Source organism: Haliaeetus albicilla, chromosome 3, assembly GCF_947461875.1.
Source record: "Haliaeetus albicilla chromosome 3, bHalAlb1.1, whole genome shotgun sequence".
In the NCBI taxonomy this organism is placed as follows: domain Eukaryota; kingdom Metazoa; phylum Chordata; class Aves; order Accipitriformes; family Accipitridae; genus Haliaeetus; species Haliaeetus albicilla.
This window is the reverse complement of record NC_091485.1, coordinates 10,152,051-10,172,138: the sequence shown is the minus strand read 5'-3', so window position 1 is coordinate 10,172,138 and position 20,088 is coordinate 10,152,051. Positions and strand designations below refer to the sequence as shown.

Here is a 20,088-nt window from a genome sequence, read left to right as displayed (position 1 = left end):
TACCTGTGTAGTATGTTTTTAAAATCCAAAGATGAAAAGCGCAACCTCAGAAGTACATCAACACTACAGGGTAGGAGAAGTGGTTAGAGTATAGAAGCACATGGTTACATAATGACCAAGTTAACTCACCAAGAAATAGTGGCATGAGAAGGGAAATAAATTTTCAAAGCTCTGTTGCACATCAGCAGAATGTTTCTAGAACCCAGATGAACTCTTTAAAGCAAGCTTGTATGTCTCTGAAATACTTAAAAGTTTGCTATGCAAAATACTTCAGTGTCATTCATCATTATGTGCTCAGGAGAATTTTATTTGGGATTCTGCAAAATCTTCTTGATTGGTGCATAATAAATGGCAATCTGGACTACAGTGAAACTGATATGATGCCTTTCATTTAGGATTTAGATGAAATAGTTCTATTTCCCCCTTCCATTTATCCTTCCCATTTCTTGTAGAGCCACAGCTGGTACAGGAGAGGGATATCAATTTATTGAGGCTTTAGCCATATAAAATGGAAGTAATATAAGGAATAAGAATATTAACAGATTAAGAGGGTTGGTTCCTGTTCTATTAATAAGTGTACTTGTCTACTGTCTTTTGGTGTTAGCTGTAGTTTGGAAAAGTGTTTGGACCCTTATCTATTTAATGACTATCCAGGAGACATCTGTGATGAAACTTAGTTTCAATATATGCATGCTTGGTATTAAGATGCTAATGACACCTCCATTTCAGATTGCATTTTATCTTACATAGCAACAGTCAGTAATCCAGGTTTTTACATTTATGTATTTTATATGATGTCACTTTAAATGTCCCTGTTGCTGTTACGGACTTTGACTTTCAGTTCACAGAAAGAAAATTTTATACATTTTACAGGAACTGTACTCGGTTTCTTTTCAATTCTGAATCACAAAAGCATCAGATTTTAGCCAGCTAAGTGGAGAGGAAGTAAGATGTTGCAAGTAAGTATTAATTGCAGTTGTTGTTCTTCTTTTATCTTCTGATAGCTGAGCAGTGATCCCAACTGCCATTGCTGGCATTGCCAGGCTTTTACCAAATGTAGCAGAGCACTGTACATGACCTCTCTGCTGGCAAGCTAAGCTGTCTGGGTGTGAGAGGGAACATGCATGGTGTCTCACAGTTGAGGAGAGAATATCCTGTCACCTGTTAAGGAGGTTAACAGTCATGTATGCTAAAAAAATTTTGGAAGAATTTTGCTTACATGTAGAATAATACCTTTTACAAGAAACAGACTGCAGCAATTTGTTGTTAGCTCTGTGGTAGTTTAAGATTCAGGCTTTAACAATGCATCTTGGAATGTATTAAATTATCTACATGTATTGAAAATGTAAATTAAAAAAATCCATTAACAACTCTGAATCTTTCTTATACTGCTAGATACCATGTGGGGAACAAAAATGTCTGCCAAAACCTCTTTCATTTTGGATGCTGGAATATTTGCACAGCTGTATTTTTGATAGTGTTTTCCTTGTTAGGTTGGTTGGTCTATTGCGCTACCTATTACCAGAGAGCCAGCTAGTAGAGGTGGGTAACATTATTTAAACCTTCCCAACAGTAATAGGAAAATATGATTGCTCTAAATGTTGCAGTACAATTGAAGTGTTTTGGACACTGGACTAGTAGGAACCTGTGTCTGTTCATTTGGCGAAAGGCTGATACCTGGCCCAGAAGGGCTTTAGTTGTTAAGAGTGGCTTTGCAGTGATGCTGGAATCCCTCCCTTTCCCTATACCCGTATGCCCATGATAGGTTGAGTCACATACTAGGTCTCCTGTTCTCCATTAGTTTGCTAGGGAAGACTGCCACTAATCCAAGGAAAGGAAAAAGAAATGTTCTTTCCCTAATCTTCTGACTGCTGAGTGAAGGTACCGTGGGCCAGATTCTGAGGAAGCGTTTGAAACAGAGACGCTGGGCAACTTAAAGCAGGATTGTGCCTGGCTGTATAACGTGGCATGATGTGAAGTGTGAGGCTAATGTTTTTAGTGCATTTGTAATACAACCATCAGTAATTTCAGTATCAACCTACAATTAGAATCATAACAACACTGTAATAAGTACAGAGCTTGTTTTTTCTTTAGTCTTTCGCTTAGGTGACCATATGGGGCAGATTGACCTCGGCTGGTTGCCAAATGCCCACCCAGCCGCTCTCTCACTCCCCCTCCTCAACAGGCCAGGGAGAGAAAATAGGTTGAAAAAGCTGCTTTAGATGGATGAAGAAATAAACACATAGAAAAGTAGGTAGAAAAGAGTTTACTGGCAATTTTCCACTGGAACCTGTTCCTGGCAATAGAGTCATATTGAAAATACTAGGCAGGTGGTTTTTTTTCTGAGTGAATCTGCAATTTTGGGGATAACTTTTTCAGTTTCAGGGATGATCTGAATTCTGGCAAATTCATTGATTCCAACTAAGATGTTTCTCCCATTGCTCTTTTCTCTGTTGAAACATTCAGGAAAGCAAAGTTTTTCTGACTACTTAGCAGTTAAGCTTGGGGTCCAGAACTTTCTTCAAAGTCATTATTTGATGGCAGAGCAATGATTGCTTATTGAACTATCTGGCTACCAAAAAATGTATTATACTCCATTGCAGTTAGGGTATGTGGCTGAAATTCTGAAATAGCAGAAGTATTTCTTCTGATTATGATTAGTTGTCAGCTGTTCTCTGAAATGGTGCTATAGTTTGCATACAGAGTTGAGGTTTTTGCTTAAAAATAATTTTAATAGAATATAAAGGAATTTTAAGAATCCGCATTGGAATAGTAAATTTTGGCTACCAGGAACTCAGTTTTCTGTACCATTATTTAATAGTGTTTGCTCATAATGTTTTCACAGTATAACAGAATCATTTCAGAGACATTATCAATGTTAAGAGACCATGGAGTGACCCAAAGCGCTTCATGCTGCCCAGGAATCTTTAGGCCAACCAAGTGCATCTTCTATGTGTAAAAACTAGCAAGCTTAAAGACTTGTTATACACAAGAATTTTATAAAAATGAAGGAATTCGGCTAGTAACTGCTTTTCAGATTAAGCATACTTTTTTCCCCCTCCACCTAGTAAGACCTAAATTAGATCTGCCTTCAAGACATGTTGATACATTGCATATTTACAAACTTAGCAGTAATCAATTGGAGGTGGGTAATTTTTCCTTTGCCATTCATAGGGATGGTGTTATTTTCTAACAAGTGAAAGGAACACAGTAACATTCATGGTATTACTAAAGAACAGCAGTCAGGAGTAAGAGCATGAATAAGATCATTACAAATAAGTAGTGTACATACAGGTGTTTTCTGTGGTGGTGTTTTAAAAAAAATCTTAAATCATTTGGAAGAAACAGAATCTTTTTTGTTTCAGAATGAGGGGATTTATTACAGATTCATTTCCTAAGGAGAGGGATTTGTTGGTTGCTAAGCATGTAACAGAATAATATAGTACTAACTGGTGGAAAAATGTCTAACAGTAAAAATAAAATACAGTATAGGGAAAGGAACTCTAATAATAAAAATGCATGTTTCCTTAGTTTTATGTATTATTTTAACTTTGACTCTTCAGCTGAATTCATTCAAAAAGCACAATATACTTGTAAATCTTCCAATAAGTATCCATCAACAAGAGAAAATCAATTTTTTTTTTTCATGTGTATGCATGCACATTGAGCGGGATACACTGAAAACAAACCAAATGCATTATCCTCTGTGATGGAGAAAAGCAGCTATATTTCTTCCAAGACTAATATTCTCTCAAGTTATTTAATGTTGCCTTCCCCCAGTCTAATTCCCAACTACATCATGATACATTGCGATTTTTTGCTAGTTTTTTTTTCTTTTTTTAATGAGTTTTGCAAATTCTTCTTATATTTACCCATAAAATATAATGGCAATAATGAGGAGATTTCTCATTCCTAACTCATTCCCAAATTTATCATGAATTTGAGGGTGTTCTGCGTGGATTAGTAGCTGTGTAGACGTTATGCTGTTCTGCCTCTGTACTTCAGTGCATGCCTTGATGTATGTCTGTGTATTAAACGGGCAAAATCCTAGGGTTATGCTTTCCCTGACACCCAGCAGAAGAAAGAGAATTAGTCAGTCAAGACTTGCTGTGAATGCTGTTGAAGAGTACAGTAGCCATGCTGTCTCTGGCAAGAGAAGTTTGCATTTTCAGGCAGGATTGTGGTAAGGTTTTTGGCAGACTTTTCTTGTAGGCTTTCATTGAAGAGCAAGGACCGATGGTAATAAACTGTAGAAGCAGGAAGAGGTTATTTTGTCTGAGCTCATTCATGATTTGCTTTCCCTGTTTTGTATTTTAAAATAGTGTAGTAGGGGGAAAAAAAAATCAAATTCATTTATTTTAGGCGAACTTGGTGAAATCCATTCTGCCCACATAAAGCTCAACTCTTCTATGTTTATTAGACAAAGAGCAGAACAGTAATATATGTAAAATCTGCCCTTCCAGTGTTTATGGCTGCTATGAAAAAGGAAACAAGAATATTTTTATTCCCTGGCACTGGATACTGTGGGGACCTGTGGAATCCTTTGGCCCATCTATACCCTACTATTCTGCTGAGGAAGTGATTTGCAATTCTGAGCCTTATGATGCAGAGGTGCCCCCATTCATTAGCACTGCTTGCACTTGTCTACATGCTTACCTTTTTTCATTGTTTTTCCAAAGACAGTCTAAAGGGACTAAGTTAACATACAGGATTTATAAAAGAATTGTAGCAGACTGAAATATGTTAATTTGCAGGTAGTTCCATAAGCAGAAGAATCCAAAGACATGACTTCTATTGATTTGAGTGTCACCTGTCCTGTGTACATTGTCTAATAAAGCTTCATCAAATACTGCAGCTTTTCTCTGAGTAGGGGGAATTAGTGCAATTTTTCTTCTCTTCTGAGCTTTCTCTTTTCATTATATTTATGGGTAATTGATACTTTTACTTAAACTGTCAATATGTGAAATTGGCAAAAACCAATATTTTGGGAAACATTGGGAGACAGTGAGCAAAATTGGGAGACAGCACACTCTTTTCACTTTAGGAAAGGTTAAAAGTTAGAGTGGGGAAAGAATAGGGATGTTTAAAACATGATCACACAAGCTAGATCTGGATTTTTTTGTTCTAATGAGTTATCAGTCCAGCTGTTACTGCTCTTCAACTGAAACTTAACTGCTGAAGGTGGTTTGAAAAACCCAATAGACTTTGTATTGCAGTGAAGTGGAAGCATCAAAATGTCGTCTGTAGCATCTCTGTTATATGGAAAATAACCTCCAAGCAAGGGGCCGTAGCAAGTCAAGGCTGGCTATACCTTAAATCAGTGCAGCTTCTTCATGATTGCATGATTATATCTTTATTTTTTGACTGGCTTCTTCAATGATTTGAAAAATAAAACCAGATTGGTTTTTTTGGGATCCACCCTCAGTTATTTGTCACAGGAGCACTTCTACATTATTTCTTTTGAAAACCTATTAAGTCTGGAGTTAAGTATTTGAAATGTGTTACAAAGCTAGCTGTCCCATCCATTTATCATGCATACAGTAGTTCAAAACTCATATATAGTTCCCAATTTAAAAATGTAAGAAACAATCACTTTTCCATATATTTGTTACTCATTCAGTTGAGTACATTTTATCTCTCTGAATCATTTTTCTTAATTTCATTTTGAAAATTGTGATCTTGCTTCATGTTTAGTTTTATTTGTCATCTGATAACTGTCTGCCTTGCTGAAATCAGCATGTCATGGTCTTATTTCAGTTTTTACATGATATTCATTGAGGTTAAACTGTCAAGAAACTGACAATATTGCAGAATTTTCAGTATTACTGAACCCTGTCTTACACACTCCACTAATGGAAGATATGTATCTAATACCAAGTAGCAAAACAGACTTAAAAATCAAGAGTTAATGTTTTTTAACAAAAAATCTTAATTAGATGTTTCCAAAGCTTAAAGTAAGTATATCTAAACAGTATCATCATTTGGTTTGATAAATGAGTAAATTTCTGATATTTTTCTTTACCCAGGGAAATTACCGCTTCATGAAACTTTTACTGGCTCGTAGAGGGAACTGGATGCAGAAGGACTTAGAGGATATGACACCATTACATTTAACAACACGTCACAAAAGCCCAAAATGTTTAGCTTTGTTGCTAAAACATATGGCACCTGGAGAAGTGGATACCCAGGACAGAAACAAGGTAAAAATACCACTTATTTTAAGACAACATTTGTAGCAGCTTTGGAAATTGGTATCACATCAGTTGTGTGTGAAAAATTATTTCAGTCATAACAAACTTTTTGAGTCTTCAGAATAGTGGCTAACACTGGTATTATAATGATCACCTTTAGAAATATTAATATTTTCCTGATGATAATGATGTAAAAGTTCATTGCACTGAGCTAATCGACATTCTTTTTGAAAGTACATAGAATAATAGAGGATTCAAACCCCATTGGTTTTAAGGTCTATGTCTTTCTGTAACATTGTGATCCTGGTTAGAATCTGGACAGCACGTGCTTATCTTGCTTTTCTTCCTTGGAAAAACCGTACGTTTAGAATAATTTAATGATAAGAGTCACTAGAAAACTTTGTGCAAAAGGCCTTCAAAGTATTTGTCAATACCAAAGGTGAGTTAAAAAAAAAAAAGGGGGGAAATTATTCCTTTGGTGCTGAGCTGAATACAGGTTTGCTGTTGGCAGACATCCTTCCTAACACTGGGTGATCAATTTTGCTCTGCACTGGGGCCACTAAAATGGTGATGATATTGACATAGCTGTCCATAGGTGCTACCTTTTAGAAATGGGTGGTGGGTTAGCTTTGGCAAGTAGCCAAATGGCCACCCAGCTGCTTTCTCAGTCCCCCTCTTCAACAGGACAGGTGGAGAAAATAGGTTGAAAAAGCTCATGGGTTGAGATAAGGACAGGAAGATTGATCACCAGTTACTGTCACTGGCAAAACAGGCTCAACTTAAAGAAAATGAGTTTCATTTGTTGCCAATTAAAATAGTTTTGTATAACGAGACACAGAGACAAAAATTAGAACACCTTCAACCCACCAGCCCTCCCCCCTTTTTTCCTGGCTCAGCTTTACTCTTTCACTTCCACTCCTTCACTTCCATCCACAAGGATGGTCCAAGGGTAAAAATATCCATATACTGAATCTATCTGGTCGACTGTCCTTTTTTCTGTATCTTTGTAAGTAAAAATGGACAATTTTTAGAGTCTTGTAGTCATACATGACTTTTTGGCCTGGGATAGAATGGGATGCCATTTGTCAAGAAGGTTTTCTAACAGAGACAATAAAAAGTATCAAATTGTTGTTGTTGTTATTATAATTGTCATAAAATGGACCAAATGGCAACAGAAGGTCTGCTACCAATGCACATGCACTATTGCTTCCATGAGTTTATCATTTAGTGAGAGGGATGTGATGAAGTTCATTGATGTTCTGGCATGAGACTTTCATTTGAAGCAGAGCACCAGTTAGTCACTTTGACATTTGTTTTGTGAAACTGCAGACTTCCTCAGGAGAAAATGTAATCTTAACATCTTCAGAGCTTAAGCATTACTACCTTCCTAGAATAGTCCTTCAGACTAATTTTCTGCATCTGTAGTGACCACAGTTGCTTGAAAGGCCAGGAAATCTCCAGATGATTTTCCAGGTATATCGTATAGTGCATATATTGTCATGAGTTGTCTCGTGTCCATTTGGAAAGTCAAGTCATTCTCTACCACATCAGTAAAATTATCAGCCTGCTTCAGAAGCACACTGACTTCTGAGAGCCTCAGGAGATAATCTACTGACGTTTGTTAAAAAGGACTATCATTAAAAGGACCAGCCAGAAGAGATGATGGATCTTAGAAGGAAGGTGATACAGTTTGTAAAACAACTGGTTTACTATTACTCTTCATACAGAGAGGTACTGTCAGTCCACAATAATAGCACACTAATGCATTTTCAAAGAAGGAATAGTTATTTAGCAAATGGTAACTGTATTTTTTTGAGGTGCTCAGATTAGTGTGGTTCTTAAGTCTGAGTGTTTAGCAATGCTTTATTTAAAACTGATGTGAAATGGTTGCCTCCATTAGTATTAATATTAGGGTATGAGGAGGCATAGGACTTTCACACAGTCCTGACAGACATTCTAGGTAAAGGATTTCTTGTGTTTACACATACGTTTTGAACAAAACAGACTCGTTCCTCTTGTTGGCATGCTTGATGCATGTTCTGTTTGGGAGATGATCACATTGCCTTTAGTAGACAGATTTCTAGTAATTATTGGGGACCCGTTAAACTGGGGATATCGGGATTAAATTTCATGTGTTTGAGCAGTTTGTATATCCTGAAATCTGAAAGAGACTTTTTTCAAAGAACCCAGAGATACGAATGTTCCCTAAGCCAAATTTTTTCTGTAAGCATATAGTAACAAAAAGTGAGACACTGTGATTGTAGATGGCAAAAGGAAGACCAAAAAACAGTGACGTAACTACCATTGGCAAGGTAGGCATGTTATTCAATATAACTGGAACTGCTGCTGATGATGGAGGCTTTTTAAGCATTCAGCAGAAAGGTCTCTTTCTTACAATTTGTAAGTGATCTTAGAACTGGTGCAAAAATTCTCCCCACCAGGCACTAATCTACCACTGATTCAAATGTGAGTGCCCTCATCAAGTGTATTTGGATCAGCTGATATCCAATGTACTAGCTTGGCAAGGCTAGTCTTAGTGGAAGTAATTATTCCATATGTCATGTAGTGGGTTTTCATTCTACCACAAAAGACATAGTAAGAGAAGGGGACTGGACTTTTCTAGTGATGCAATTGCTTGAACTCTGAAATCCTTACCTGTTTTTATCATCTAGGAAGCAAGATAAGACAGCTGTAAGCCCAGTTTTCAACAAATGAATCTTCTGTCCCCTCATGGGACACCCCAGTGGAGTTGAACCAGCCTGTGCCCTAGCAATCAGCTGTTGTCTTCCAGGATATTCTAACATGTATCATGGAAACCCTGGCTATAATTACAGCAGTCATTCTGGAGAGGTCATGCTGACTTCCTGACCATGTTAATTAATTAACAAAGGTATATGGAAACCAGCCAAAACCTTTTAGGAACTATGCCTGTTGTTTAGCAGATTTCCAAGGCAGTATTAAAGCATTGCCAGATTTCCCACAAAATGTAGAGCACTTTTATTCCAGTTTGTGTCATGAGTAGTCACAGTAGCAAAGATGGAATTCAGGTTGATGAAAGGCAGTCTCAGGGACAGAGTCCAACACATTTGACCCTGTTGGGCACATAGTTTATCCATTTCCCTCACTGCAACTGTGTGCATCAAGATTGTCAAATATAATTCCTGAACATGGGAGAGAACAACTGTCTTTTACATCTACTTCCATGTAGGCAGCTGACTGAAAAGCAGGTTGTAGGTGAGAGAAGCCAGTAAACCAAGGCTACATTGGCCTCCTGGTAATCAAAAGTTTTTGCTTTCATTGTAACTGTCAGTTTCTAGGGATACTGGTCAGCTCCACTTAAGAAATAACATTTGTTAACTTATTACAAATTTCTACTGCTAGAAGTTTTTTCAGTTCAAATCCCGACAGGCTGTGATGGTTTGAACATGCTTTATGGTGCTAGGCTGTATGTAGCTGTATGTGGTGTCAGTCATCAGACCTTTCCTTACAGCCCCTCTAGTTATGTCTTAGAATGAGCTCTTTTTCAGTGAACTACCAAGTAGAGAAAAACATTGTGCTATCATATTGTGTTACCATGGTACTAAACTAACAGCTTAAAGCAACAAACACAAAAATTAGGCTCATTTTTGCCTTCTTCCTTTACAGAGACATTAAGGATATGATAGTGAACTCATACATTCTATCTCACTGTTCAAGGATGTTAATTCAGGGTATCATAGGCTTATACACAAATGTTCCGCAGCAGTTATTTCTCTCAGTTTTCAAATCAAAGTGCCATGTAATATTTTGCAGGGGTGAGGGGGGAAGAGAGATGGGGAATAGAATTCATTCTGTATCTTACAACCCTCTGCTACTTGGCAGTTAGGAGAGATGTGTCTGATAAATAAAATACTTGTTAATATACCAACATTTTGCTGTTTAAAAAACCCATATACATCGGTTTGCTTGTGTAATTTATGAACATCAATAATGCTTGTAAAAAGCCACTGGCAGTCAGGAATTGGCGGTAGGAGCATGGATTGCCTTTTGATCTTTTATTGGACTGCCATGGGTTGGTGGGCATTAGATTCAGTAATATTCACCCTTGGAATTCTGAGTGATCAAGGACAGTGCAGGAAGTCAAAACCTTTGCTCAAGAGGGATCCAAGTCCAGTGTTAGTATTCAGTGCCATCTTCCTCTAGTGGAGAGTCATCTTGTTATACGGTTCTCCATCAATTTGTATTATTTTAAGAGATTTCCAAATTTAAGAGGGACCAAACTAATTGCTGTAGTTGTTCTATAGTGCAGCTCTGGTGCTGAGGCCTGCTACAGATGATCATTCCAACTTGGACATGATTGTTTAATACCAAGCTCACGTATTTTCTCCAGGTCTGAAATTGCTGCACCCAGTGGCATTGCCCTGTTGGCTATTCTCCTGCCATAGTCCAAGAAATCCTCATACGAAGCAATTAATCTCCTACGAGAAATACTTAATGTTCCAATTCCAAGAATAAGGGCTTCTCAGCTTGGGTCTCATGTGAGATGGTGTAGCTTAGACCTAATTCAGGCTTCAGTAGCAAAGACGTGCGCGTATCTACTCTTACTCAAGCTGATGGGCCTCTTGTTCCGTTTTGTTTAAAGCCTGTTTTCCACTGATTTTGGCTTGTCACCCACACTAGGTACATGTGCTCTATTTTCTGTCAGTCCTCTTTACTGAAGTGTAACAAAAGATTGCTCATTTACCCATTGTTTAAAGTGGGTTTTACCTGTGGTCCCTCCTCTCTGCTCAGCACCGGTGGCACCTGAAATGGAGTGCTGTGTCTGCTTCTGGATTCTCCAGTACAGTAAGGGCATAGACATACTGGAACAAGCCCAGTGGAGAGCCACAAAGATGATTAACAGAGTGCAGCATCTGATATCAAGGAGAGGCTGAGACCTGTGCATGTTTAGGCTGAAGAAGACACAGTTCAGGGGTGATTTTACCAATGTGTATAAACAGCTGATGGGAAGCAGTAAAGAAGATGGAGCCAGACTCTTCTGAACGGTCTCCAGTGAACAGACAAGAGGCAATGGGCACAAGCTGAAATATAATAAATCCTGTTTAAACCTGAGAAAACATTTTTTTACTGTGAGGGAGGTCAAACACTGGAACAGGTTGTCCAGAGAGGTTGTGGAGTCTCCATCTGTGGAGATAACTAAAAATATGACTGGACATTGTCCTGATCAAGCTGTTCTAGTTGACCCTGCTTTGGGCAGAGGAGTTGGACTAGGTGATATCTTTCATTCTGTGAAAATATAGTTAAATCATATTTCAGATTCTAACCAACTTTAATTTTCATCTTCTATTCATTTTTCAACTTGTTTGTAAAACTTGTGAATATTGTGTTCCAGCAAACTGCATTGCATTGGAGTGCCTACTACAATAACCCAGAGCATGTGAAACTTCTCATAAAACATGATTCAAATATTGGAATCCCTGATATTGAAGGAAAAATCCCACTTCACTGGGCAGCTAACAACAAGGATCCTAGTGCAATTCATACAGTGAAATGTATTCTGGTAAGAAAGTCTATTATATATATAACACTTTCTGTATTTATTACTTTACTCTGATAGAAATATTTTTTATTCTCTTGAAATTTTTCCTTTTGGTCCACTGACTCCTTGAGAATGAAATAATTTGCTTTTCCTAGTATCCAGAATTTTGTAAGAAATAATCTTAAATATTTTTGCTCTCTTGAAAGGGCTTTCTTCTGAGTTCTATGGGTAAATGTCTTTGCTCTATCTCATGGACTACATATATTCTCTCAATTAGTTTGATGTGTGTAACTGTTCATTTGGGGGGTAAGAGAGGGAGGAAGGGGTTGCAAGTTCTCCTAGTTAAAATGGCCAGTCATATTACTCATCTCAGTTGCATCTTGCACACTGATTTCTTTGTTGTGTGTCTTTTCTTCATGATTTGAAAGTTCATTTCTAGTTAACTGTACTGAAAAGTCTAATTAATTTGGTCTTTCAAGTCAGAATTCTGAGAAATATTTGATCAATTATCAGTAAGCCCACAATCAGTCTATCGAGAGACTTTCCGAATATTTTTGTGTACAGATTTAATAATTTTTCCTTCATGGCATATTTTCTCCTTCTGCAGTATTTCAGTTTCACTTTCTACACTGACAATTATAATACATACAATGAAATCATGTACTCAGCTTGATTTTTACCTTGTTTTTTATTTGGTGGAAATCTCTGAACTTCACTAACATGGAAAGATACAGAAGTCTGAATTTAATTTTTCTCTTATATTGCAACAATATATATCTTTGTCTTTCAGAACTAGACACATATTGATTGTAAGCTAACTACAATGACTTGTATGTGTTTGCCTGATTAGCTTGCAAGTTGAGAACTTATGAGTGGCATATAAAAATTTTCTTTGCTTTTCTCCAAATCACATTGATAATCTTGTAGTTACCAGTACTTTCTTTTTTGCTATAAAAAATAGGTTTTGAGAAGTTTCCAGTGTTAAATTAATGTGATTTTATTTCTGTATTACTTCTATTTATTCAAGATACTTGTAATTTGGACTCAGTTGTGAAATAATTTGTCGCAAACAAAATCTTGTCACAAAGTTTCAGTTTGTATATACCATCTACTTTTCTGCCACACTAGAGAAAGAAATTTGCTGAAAAGTAGGTAAGGATTGCTGTATTCAAATATAGAATTTTTCAAACATTAGATAGTCAAGGTAAATGTTCTTAAAAGTTGTGGTGGGTTGGCCCAGCCAACAGCCTCACACCTGCACAGCCACTCGCTTACTCCCCTCTTGTGAGACTGGGAGAAAATAGAAGGAAGGCAAGAGGACTCGTGGATGAAGATAGTGATAGTTTAGTATGGAAAGCAAAAGCTGTGTGCAAAAAAATGGAATTTATTCACTACTTCCCATCAGCAGGCAGATGTTAGCCACTCCCAGAAAAATGGGAAAAGAGCTTCAGCATGCTTACTTGTTGCTTCAGAAGACATACGGTGTAGCCATGAGCATCTCCCCAGCCTCTTCCTTTCCCTGAACTTGATGTTATATGGTATGGAATATTGCTTGGGTCGGTTCAGGTCAGCTGTCCCAGCTGTGTCCCCTCCCAGTCTCCTGCCCACCCCCAGCCCAGTCACTGGGGGGAGCAGGGGAGCAGGATGGGCCAGGGCATGAAAAAGAAATCCTTGATGCTGTGCAAGCACTATTCAATAATAGCAAAACATGGGTGTGTTATCAACAGTTCTAATCACAGATACAAAGCCTAGCACCATACCTGCTGCTGTGAGTAAAATTAACTTCCATCCCAGCCAGATGCACTACAAAAGGTCAAAAATACCTGTCTCCTTACTGAAGGTGTTCTCAAAGATTCTCTTTAGGTAATACGGAATCATGATCATGTCCAGGTTTTTTTGGTTCTTTTTTTTTTTTTTTTTTTTCCACTCTTGAGAGTTAAAACAATGTATTCTTGATTCCATCTAGGCTTTTTCATGCATCAACTAATTTGTTTATATTCCAAATAGTTATACCTATATATGCTTATTGATGGAGTAAGATAATAACAAGTTCAAATAAAAAAGGATTTGTGGAAGGTGCTGTAAAAGTTGATGATACAGAAACATTGTTACTAGGTTACTAGGTAATCAATCTGTTGATTGAATCTGTTGTTGAGTGTAAATACCATTTTTTGTTGGTGGTGGTGTCTCTGAGTTTAATCTTTTAGTAAGATCTTGTCTTCTCTCCAAACTGAAGTGTTTTTCTTACTTGCCTTGATAGATATCTACCTAGCAGAGCTCACAGTCTTCCCCTCCTTTCTTAGCTACTTTTTGCCATATTACCCAGTTACAGATCTATTGCCCAAGCATCACGTTTTATTCTCATTCCTCTCTAGGTCTTCACATCCCTGTCAACTTTATAGTTTTTCACATACTTTCTGCATGGTATTTCTAATGTACATACCCATACAGTTAAAATTTCAGTCATCTAGTGTCTTAACTTGCATAATTGCATTTCTAAGTTTACAAGAATATTGCCTTGTAGTGATAGTAGTGCAGAAGGCCTACGACTCTGTGTCACTGTTGCCTCTCCATTTTTTTTTAATCACATCCAACACAAACCATTTATCTTTGCTTTCATGATAGAGTGCTATAAGCTGTAAGATATGTGCCGTTGCTCAGATAGCAGTTAGATAATGATATCTACTGCTGGTCAATCTGCATTGGCAGCCTTTGTTGCCTGCTGATTAAGTTATGAAAAACAACACTGCTGTTGTTTCTCACATGTTATCTTTAATGCTGTGGAAGAATTCCCCAGAAAATTATTTTTCTCCAGTGTCCTACTCAGAATTCTCCAGTGCTGCTTTACAAAAACTTGACAAAAGTTAAGCTGCTGGTTTTATTAAGACCACAGTCTATGCTACTGAAAAATACTGTCTTATTTTTCTGTGCTTTGCCATCTGGATGTGTCCATTTGTTGTCTCCTGTTTATAAATTCATAAAATTAAGGGTCATCTTTCTGCTTGATGTTTGTATAGTACTAAGCTCATTGAGATTGTCGAAATAAACAATAACAAAAAGAGCTCAACTGAATGCTGAAGAAGTAGGTTGGCTTTGCAGGGGTCACAGTTATGCACAAATTGGTTATATCTAATATTGAAATCCATGACATACAGCAAAAATGGAACTCATGACATATTTAGAAAGTAAACGTGTGCAATAGAGAGAAACTCTAATCTGGAGATGCTCTCATGGTCAACTTCCTTTTCCACCTTTCCAGATTCAGCAGTGCTTGGTTACATGAAAAACGTTGGGAAGATTTAAGGAGAAAAGAACAGAATAAGGTTCCATTAATATGATGGAAGCAACTGCTTAGTACTCTCTGTCTATTTTGTATCTCTTCTCTTTATTTATCCTTCATGGTAAGAGACATGACACTTATTTATACAACACTTTCCATTATTGCCTACAATTCCATTGTTCTAATTGCTGCAGAAAAATGTGTAGCTTCTGTTTCTTCTGTGTATTGTGCTTAAAGTATTAATGTAGTATGACAGTTTAATTATAGCTAATTGTACACCAAAACCACTTAAAATCCAAAGAAATTATACTCTTGAATGTACTCAGAAAAAGGCCTAGAAAATTTTAGTTTGTGGCCAAAAATTTCAAAACACATGAGTAGTTTCAGACAAGAATATAAATAGTGGCTTTGTCATTAAAAGATTCTTTACCGTTTTGCAAAAGTAATACTTTTGATTATGGGGATATATTCCGGAGAACATCAGTGACTTTGAGCCAGGATTTTTAGGAGTTATTTATATAGTATGTTTTGTGCTTTTAGAGGCTTGAAAATTAGCTCTCCAGATTATATCAGTAAATTATAGGTAAAGTGAAGAAGCATTTGTTTTCCTGTTTGTCCATTTTGTTCAAACAGGTTTTCCCCTGGTGGAGTTAGAATTTCAGTAATAACCTCTGTGCATATCATCATTCATTTTTAGTCATTCTTAAAAGTGATTCTCATAAAGATCACTTCTGAATTTTTGCAGTGGCCTCTATACTCCCCCTGCTGAGCTCTTTGAATAGACAGAAAGTAAGCATAGTATCAGTTAGCTTTCTCTTGAAAATTATTAAAGCTAGGGAAGAACATAAAACTTCACTTTTTCACTGTAACGGCTCAGATAAATGCTTTTGAATGCTTATTAAAAGAAGTGTTATTCATGCTTTGATTATTGTGGTTTGTGCGTGTAACAATGTTAACTTTGTATTTTTAGTTAAGAGATTCATATTTATCAATTTGTTATGTTTTTAATAGATTATCTGTTATTGTACTAGTGGCTAGATACAGTAATGAACTATGGTATGTTTCAAGTATGTTAATTTTTTTCTGTAGCAAAACATGGCTAACACTACTGGTATCTAAAACCAATGCAGGTTTTTTATATGTGAGACAGGCAACTTAATTAGCATTTACATATAGTATGCAAAGTACATAAATGTTTAACTTCAGAAAACTTACATTAATCAAATATTAGGAGGTTTAAGTTGACACTGTTGGAAAGTAAAACAGTAAGAAACAAAGAATCGGGGCATTGCAGAGGTGAGGTTACTTACTGCAGTATTAATTTAGCCAGATTGCACTTAGGAAATATGGTTAAATATAACTCTAAATGTATTTATTTTTTTATCTATTAAATAGAACATATAGAATATACAACCTTGGTCAATTAATATTTGGATAAAACCGTAACTCTGGAATTTCCTGACTTTCTGCTTCTTGATTTATCATTCTCAATGTTAGATATCTATGTAATAGTTACTGCATTTCAAATAATGCAAATACAAGTGATTTTGTGGCCTATTTGTGTACCTAGTGAAGTCAACAGAAAAAAATTCAATTAGTTTAGAGAGAAAGGGGTCAAGAATTTGCTTCAACTGCTAACAAGCTGCGCTGATCACAATCTCTCCCTCCTCTTTCATAAGTAAGATACTTGATAAGTATATTGTAAGATACAGTTTGGCTCTATATTTTCAGGATTGTTTTTCTCAGTTATTGTGGGTTAAAATCCATTCTAGTGTTGGAAGTTAGAAATCTCAGGACTACATTCCTTTTTTTCTTTTGCACAGGGTTCCCATGACTTCAGTGAACTGTTCTGAATTGTTGGAGATAGAACAGCAGACTTACTCCCTATAGCTTATTTAAGCTCTTTTTTTGACATTCTGCTTCTGCTCTAGATGTTTGGTCTCCTGCATCCCAAGTTTCTATTGTTTTATTGTTTACTATTTTCTTTAGATACTCTTCTTTTCAGGAAAGTGAAGTTTAAAGTTTGTATTTCATGGGCCTTTATGATATTTGCCATTTGGAGATCTCTGCAGCGCTAAGATGATGTTCGTTTGTATCTGTTCTTTCTTTTGCCTGAGAAAGAAAATCATGAAGAGAAATCTGTCTAGAAGAAAGTTGACGAGAGAGGAAATTATCATAAAATGAAACTATATAGCTGGGGGCCTTATGTGAAAGTAGTTTAGCTTTTTTCTTAAGAAGATGTCATGAAAAGTCAAGTTATATCTATTAATGCCTATGTTAATATGATCAGATGACTGATCACGATACTTTAAAAGATTTTGGTTTTTTTAAATTGAAAATTAAATCCATTACAAGTAGATGCATTTATTAGAAATACTCTCTAACTTACTTCTGTCCTCTCAGCTAGAGACCTTGACATCTCCTTTAGAAATATTCTGGTAGTCATGTGGTTTTAAAATGCTAGAAAAGTATTATAATGAAAGCCATAAGATTAACTTGTGCAAAAAGGGGAGTGTCCTAGGAGAAAAATATGAAGGTATCTATGTTGTGTTCAACTTAGAAAATCAAGTAAGAAGATCTAGTTACTTTCACAAGAGCCTGAGTTAGTCTTTTAAAGATCTGTAAGGAGCCACTTGCACAACAGAGTGGTAAAAATACAGGGTATGTACCAAAAATCAGGTCTTGTACAATAGTTAAGTAAGTATAATAAAAAGTTCCATAAGAAATACTTGAAAATAGCCTATACTGTAACAAATGTATTTGGTTGTAGAGCTATATTCTACTGAGCAAGGACAGTTTATCTCCTTTTTATAAAACTCAGGAGAAAAAAAAAATACTATCTGTAAAGAGTATATAGATTTTGTCTTCAACTTAATTTTTTTTTTTTTTTTCTTTAAAAGGAAGCTGCACCTACAGAATCTCTGCTTAACTGGCAAGACTATGAAGGACGAACTCCCCTTCATTTTGCTGTTGCTGATGGGAATGTAGCAGTTGTTGATGTCCTGACCTCCTACGAAGGCTGCAATGTGACATCTTATGACAACTTGTTTCGAACTCCCCTTCACTGGGCAGCCTTACTTGGTAAACTGGACAATGCTGAAGTCATTTAATAATTAATTGACTGTGGCGTTTGATCTTTGTCTCTGTTTTTTATTTAATTCCAGCCTGGCATTATGCTAACTAATCTCTTAGCACAATAATAGTTTGTGCTAGACCAGAATTAGAAGTTGTGTGTAGACTGTTTTTTTTTTAGCTTCAGATTCTCCAAAGCATTGTAAAATGCATTACTTCAGCAGGCTATATATGCTTATGATTTGAGAACAATTAGACCATACTGAGGTGTTCTTGCATATGTAGCTTTGTTCATAGGTTAAAAAAATTCCCTGGTACTCTAGAGCAGTGGAGTCCAAAGTGTGGTGTACCCACCCCAGTGTGTATGCAAGAAAATCCATTGGGGTGCATGAAGAAAATATCAGACCTTCTGTTTATTTTTTACCTGAAAAAATAAGAAAACTTCACTAATATTTAATATATGGATTGATGCTAACACCCTCACTTGGTCCATATGCAAGATGGTCACATAGGGTTTGCAGGGTGCCTGAGGGAAGTGAGTGCTCCACAACGCGGAGGGGTTGACAGTGGCATCATCACTCATTTGTTCACTTTCAGATTATTGTGATGTATTGCAGTTTACTTGTGCCCAGTTAAATGGATTTATGGATTATATTATCTAGTTTTTACTAAACTACTTCTCACAAAATAGACAAGTGACTTAAAAAGATTCCCGCAAAGAAACTGCAGGTAATCTGATAATACCAGCACAAGTGAACAACAAGAAAATGGCAGAGCTGACACTTCTACTCTTAGTACAAGCTCTTCATCAGACACATTATGACAGTCTTAATCAGATCTGACAAGAAGTTTTATTCAGATAAAGTTTTTTTCTGTTCAGATTGCTACCCTGAGACTCAGATGCCCTGTCAATTGTAACCTTGCATATGTGAATTCTGCACAGTTTGGTTTTACAGGTTACAAAATGGAATCTTTGCAAAAAAAGGTAAAAACCTGATTAAATATAAATAGTCTAAATAGAGGGAAACACAACTCATAAAATGACAGGCACAAAAGTAATATGATTTAGAAAATTGACCTCCGATTTTCAATTCTCCAATGTGCAAGAGGGAAAAATGAACACCATGTGCCAGATAAAAAGAAAGAATCTTCAAACGCTCTCTCTCCCCTTTTAACAGGCTTCATCCCTAAGACCCTTTGGGACGCTGCAGACAAAGAATGCCAATAAAAGAATCAGATTGCTCACTGGAGCGATTTACTGCACCTCCAGTGACAATATACATGTAGCTTGATTATGTTTATTTAAGGGAAAAAAAAAAAGTGTTCTCAGATTTGCATTTGCATTCTAGTAGGGATATTGAATTTTTACAGAGAAATTGTGAAACACTTTAAGTGTCATAGGATTGGTCTCACAAAGAAATAGTCATTATCACTTGGTTCTGTCCAAGGAGCTAAATTTATCATGTTTTGGAATTGATTGCATTTGAGAGAGAAGTTTTGTCTGTTGGAAAAATGGATTGTCTAATCAATGTGGAATAAAGGGGGAAGACATGCCAAGACCTCCAGAGTCCTTTGTGAATTTGATGAGGTCTCTAGGTGGCATACGCCCATGGGGAACTTCTGATTGGTAAATCATGATTAATTTTTAGGGTTCTGTTTTTAAGTTAGTTACTGGATGCTGTATATAGATCTCAAAGAGTCTAAAATAAATGAGCTAACAGTAGGAGGTTTTAGGTGGAGCATGGATACAGCCACAAATACTCTGTTAAAGGTGATAGGTTGCATGTGACTCTATCTTAGGGCCTTGTTGCTCCTGTTACCTTTTCTTTTGTGTAGATAAAAGTCTCTGCCAAGTTACATCTCTTCTAAATAAAAGTACTACAGAAATGACAGTTCTTGACCTCAAGAACTGAGTTTTATTGTTTACATTAATGTCCGAGCAAGATCCATCTTTGCACCAATTTATTTACTGTTGCACCCAATACAATTTTTTTTTTTTCAACTCCCTCAAGCCTTTTTTCTCATAG

General features: G+C 36.5%; 1 protein-coding gene across 4 annotated transcripts in view; it reads left to right on the top strand.

Moving 5' to 3' along the window:
• The window catches only part of INVS (inversin), a 99,311-nt gene that overhangs the window by 35,934 nt on the left and 43,289 nt on the right, over window positions 1-20,088 (top strand). For 3 of the 4 annotated variants that reach the window (XM_069778809.1, XM_069778810.1, XM_069778811.1), the window contains 3 exons: window positions 6,027-6,200; window positions 11,563-11,730; window positions 17,890-18,070. In XM_069778809.1, the coding sequence (XP_069634910.1) occupies window positions 6,027-6,200; window positions 11,563-11,730; window positions 17,890-18,070 (523 nt within the window). Of the gene's footprint in view, window positions 1-6,026; window positions 6,201-11,562; window positions 11,731-14,975; window positions 15,111-17,889; window positions 18,071-20,088 lie in introns of those variants that run through there. The other variant, XM_069778812.1, reaches the window with a different exon arrangement.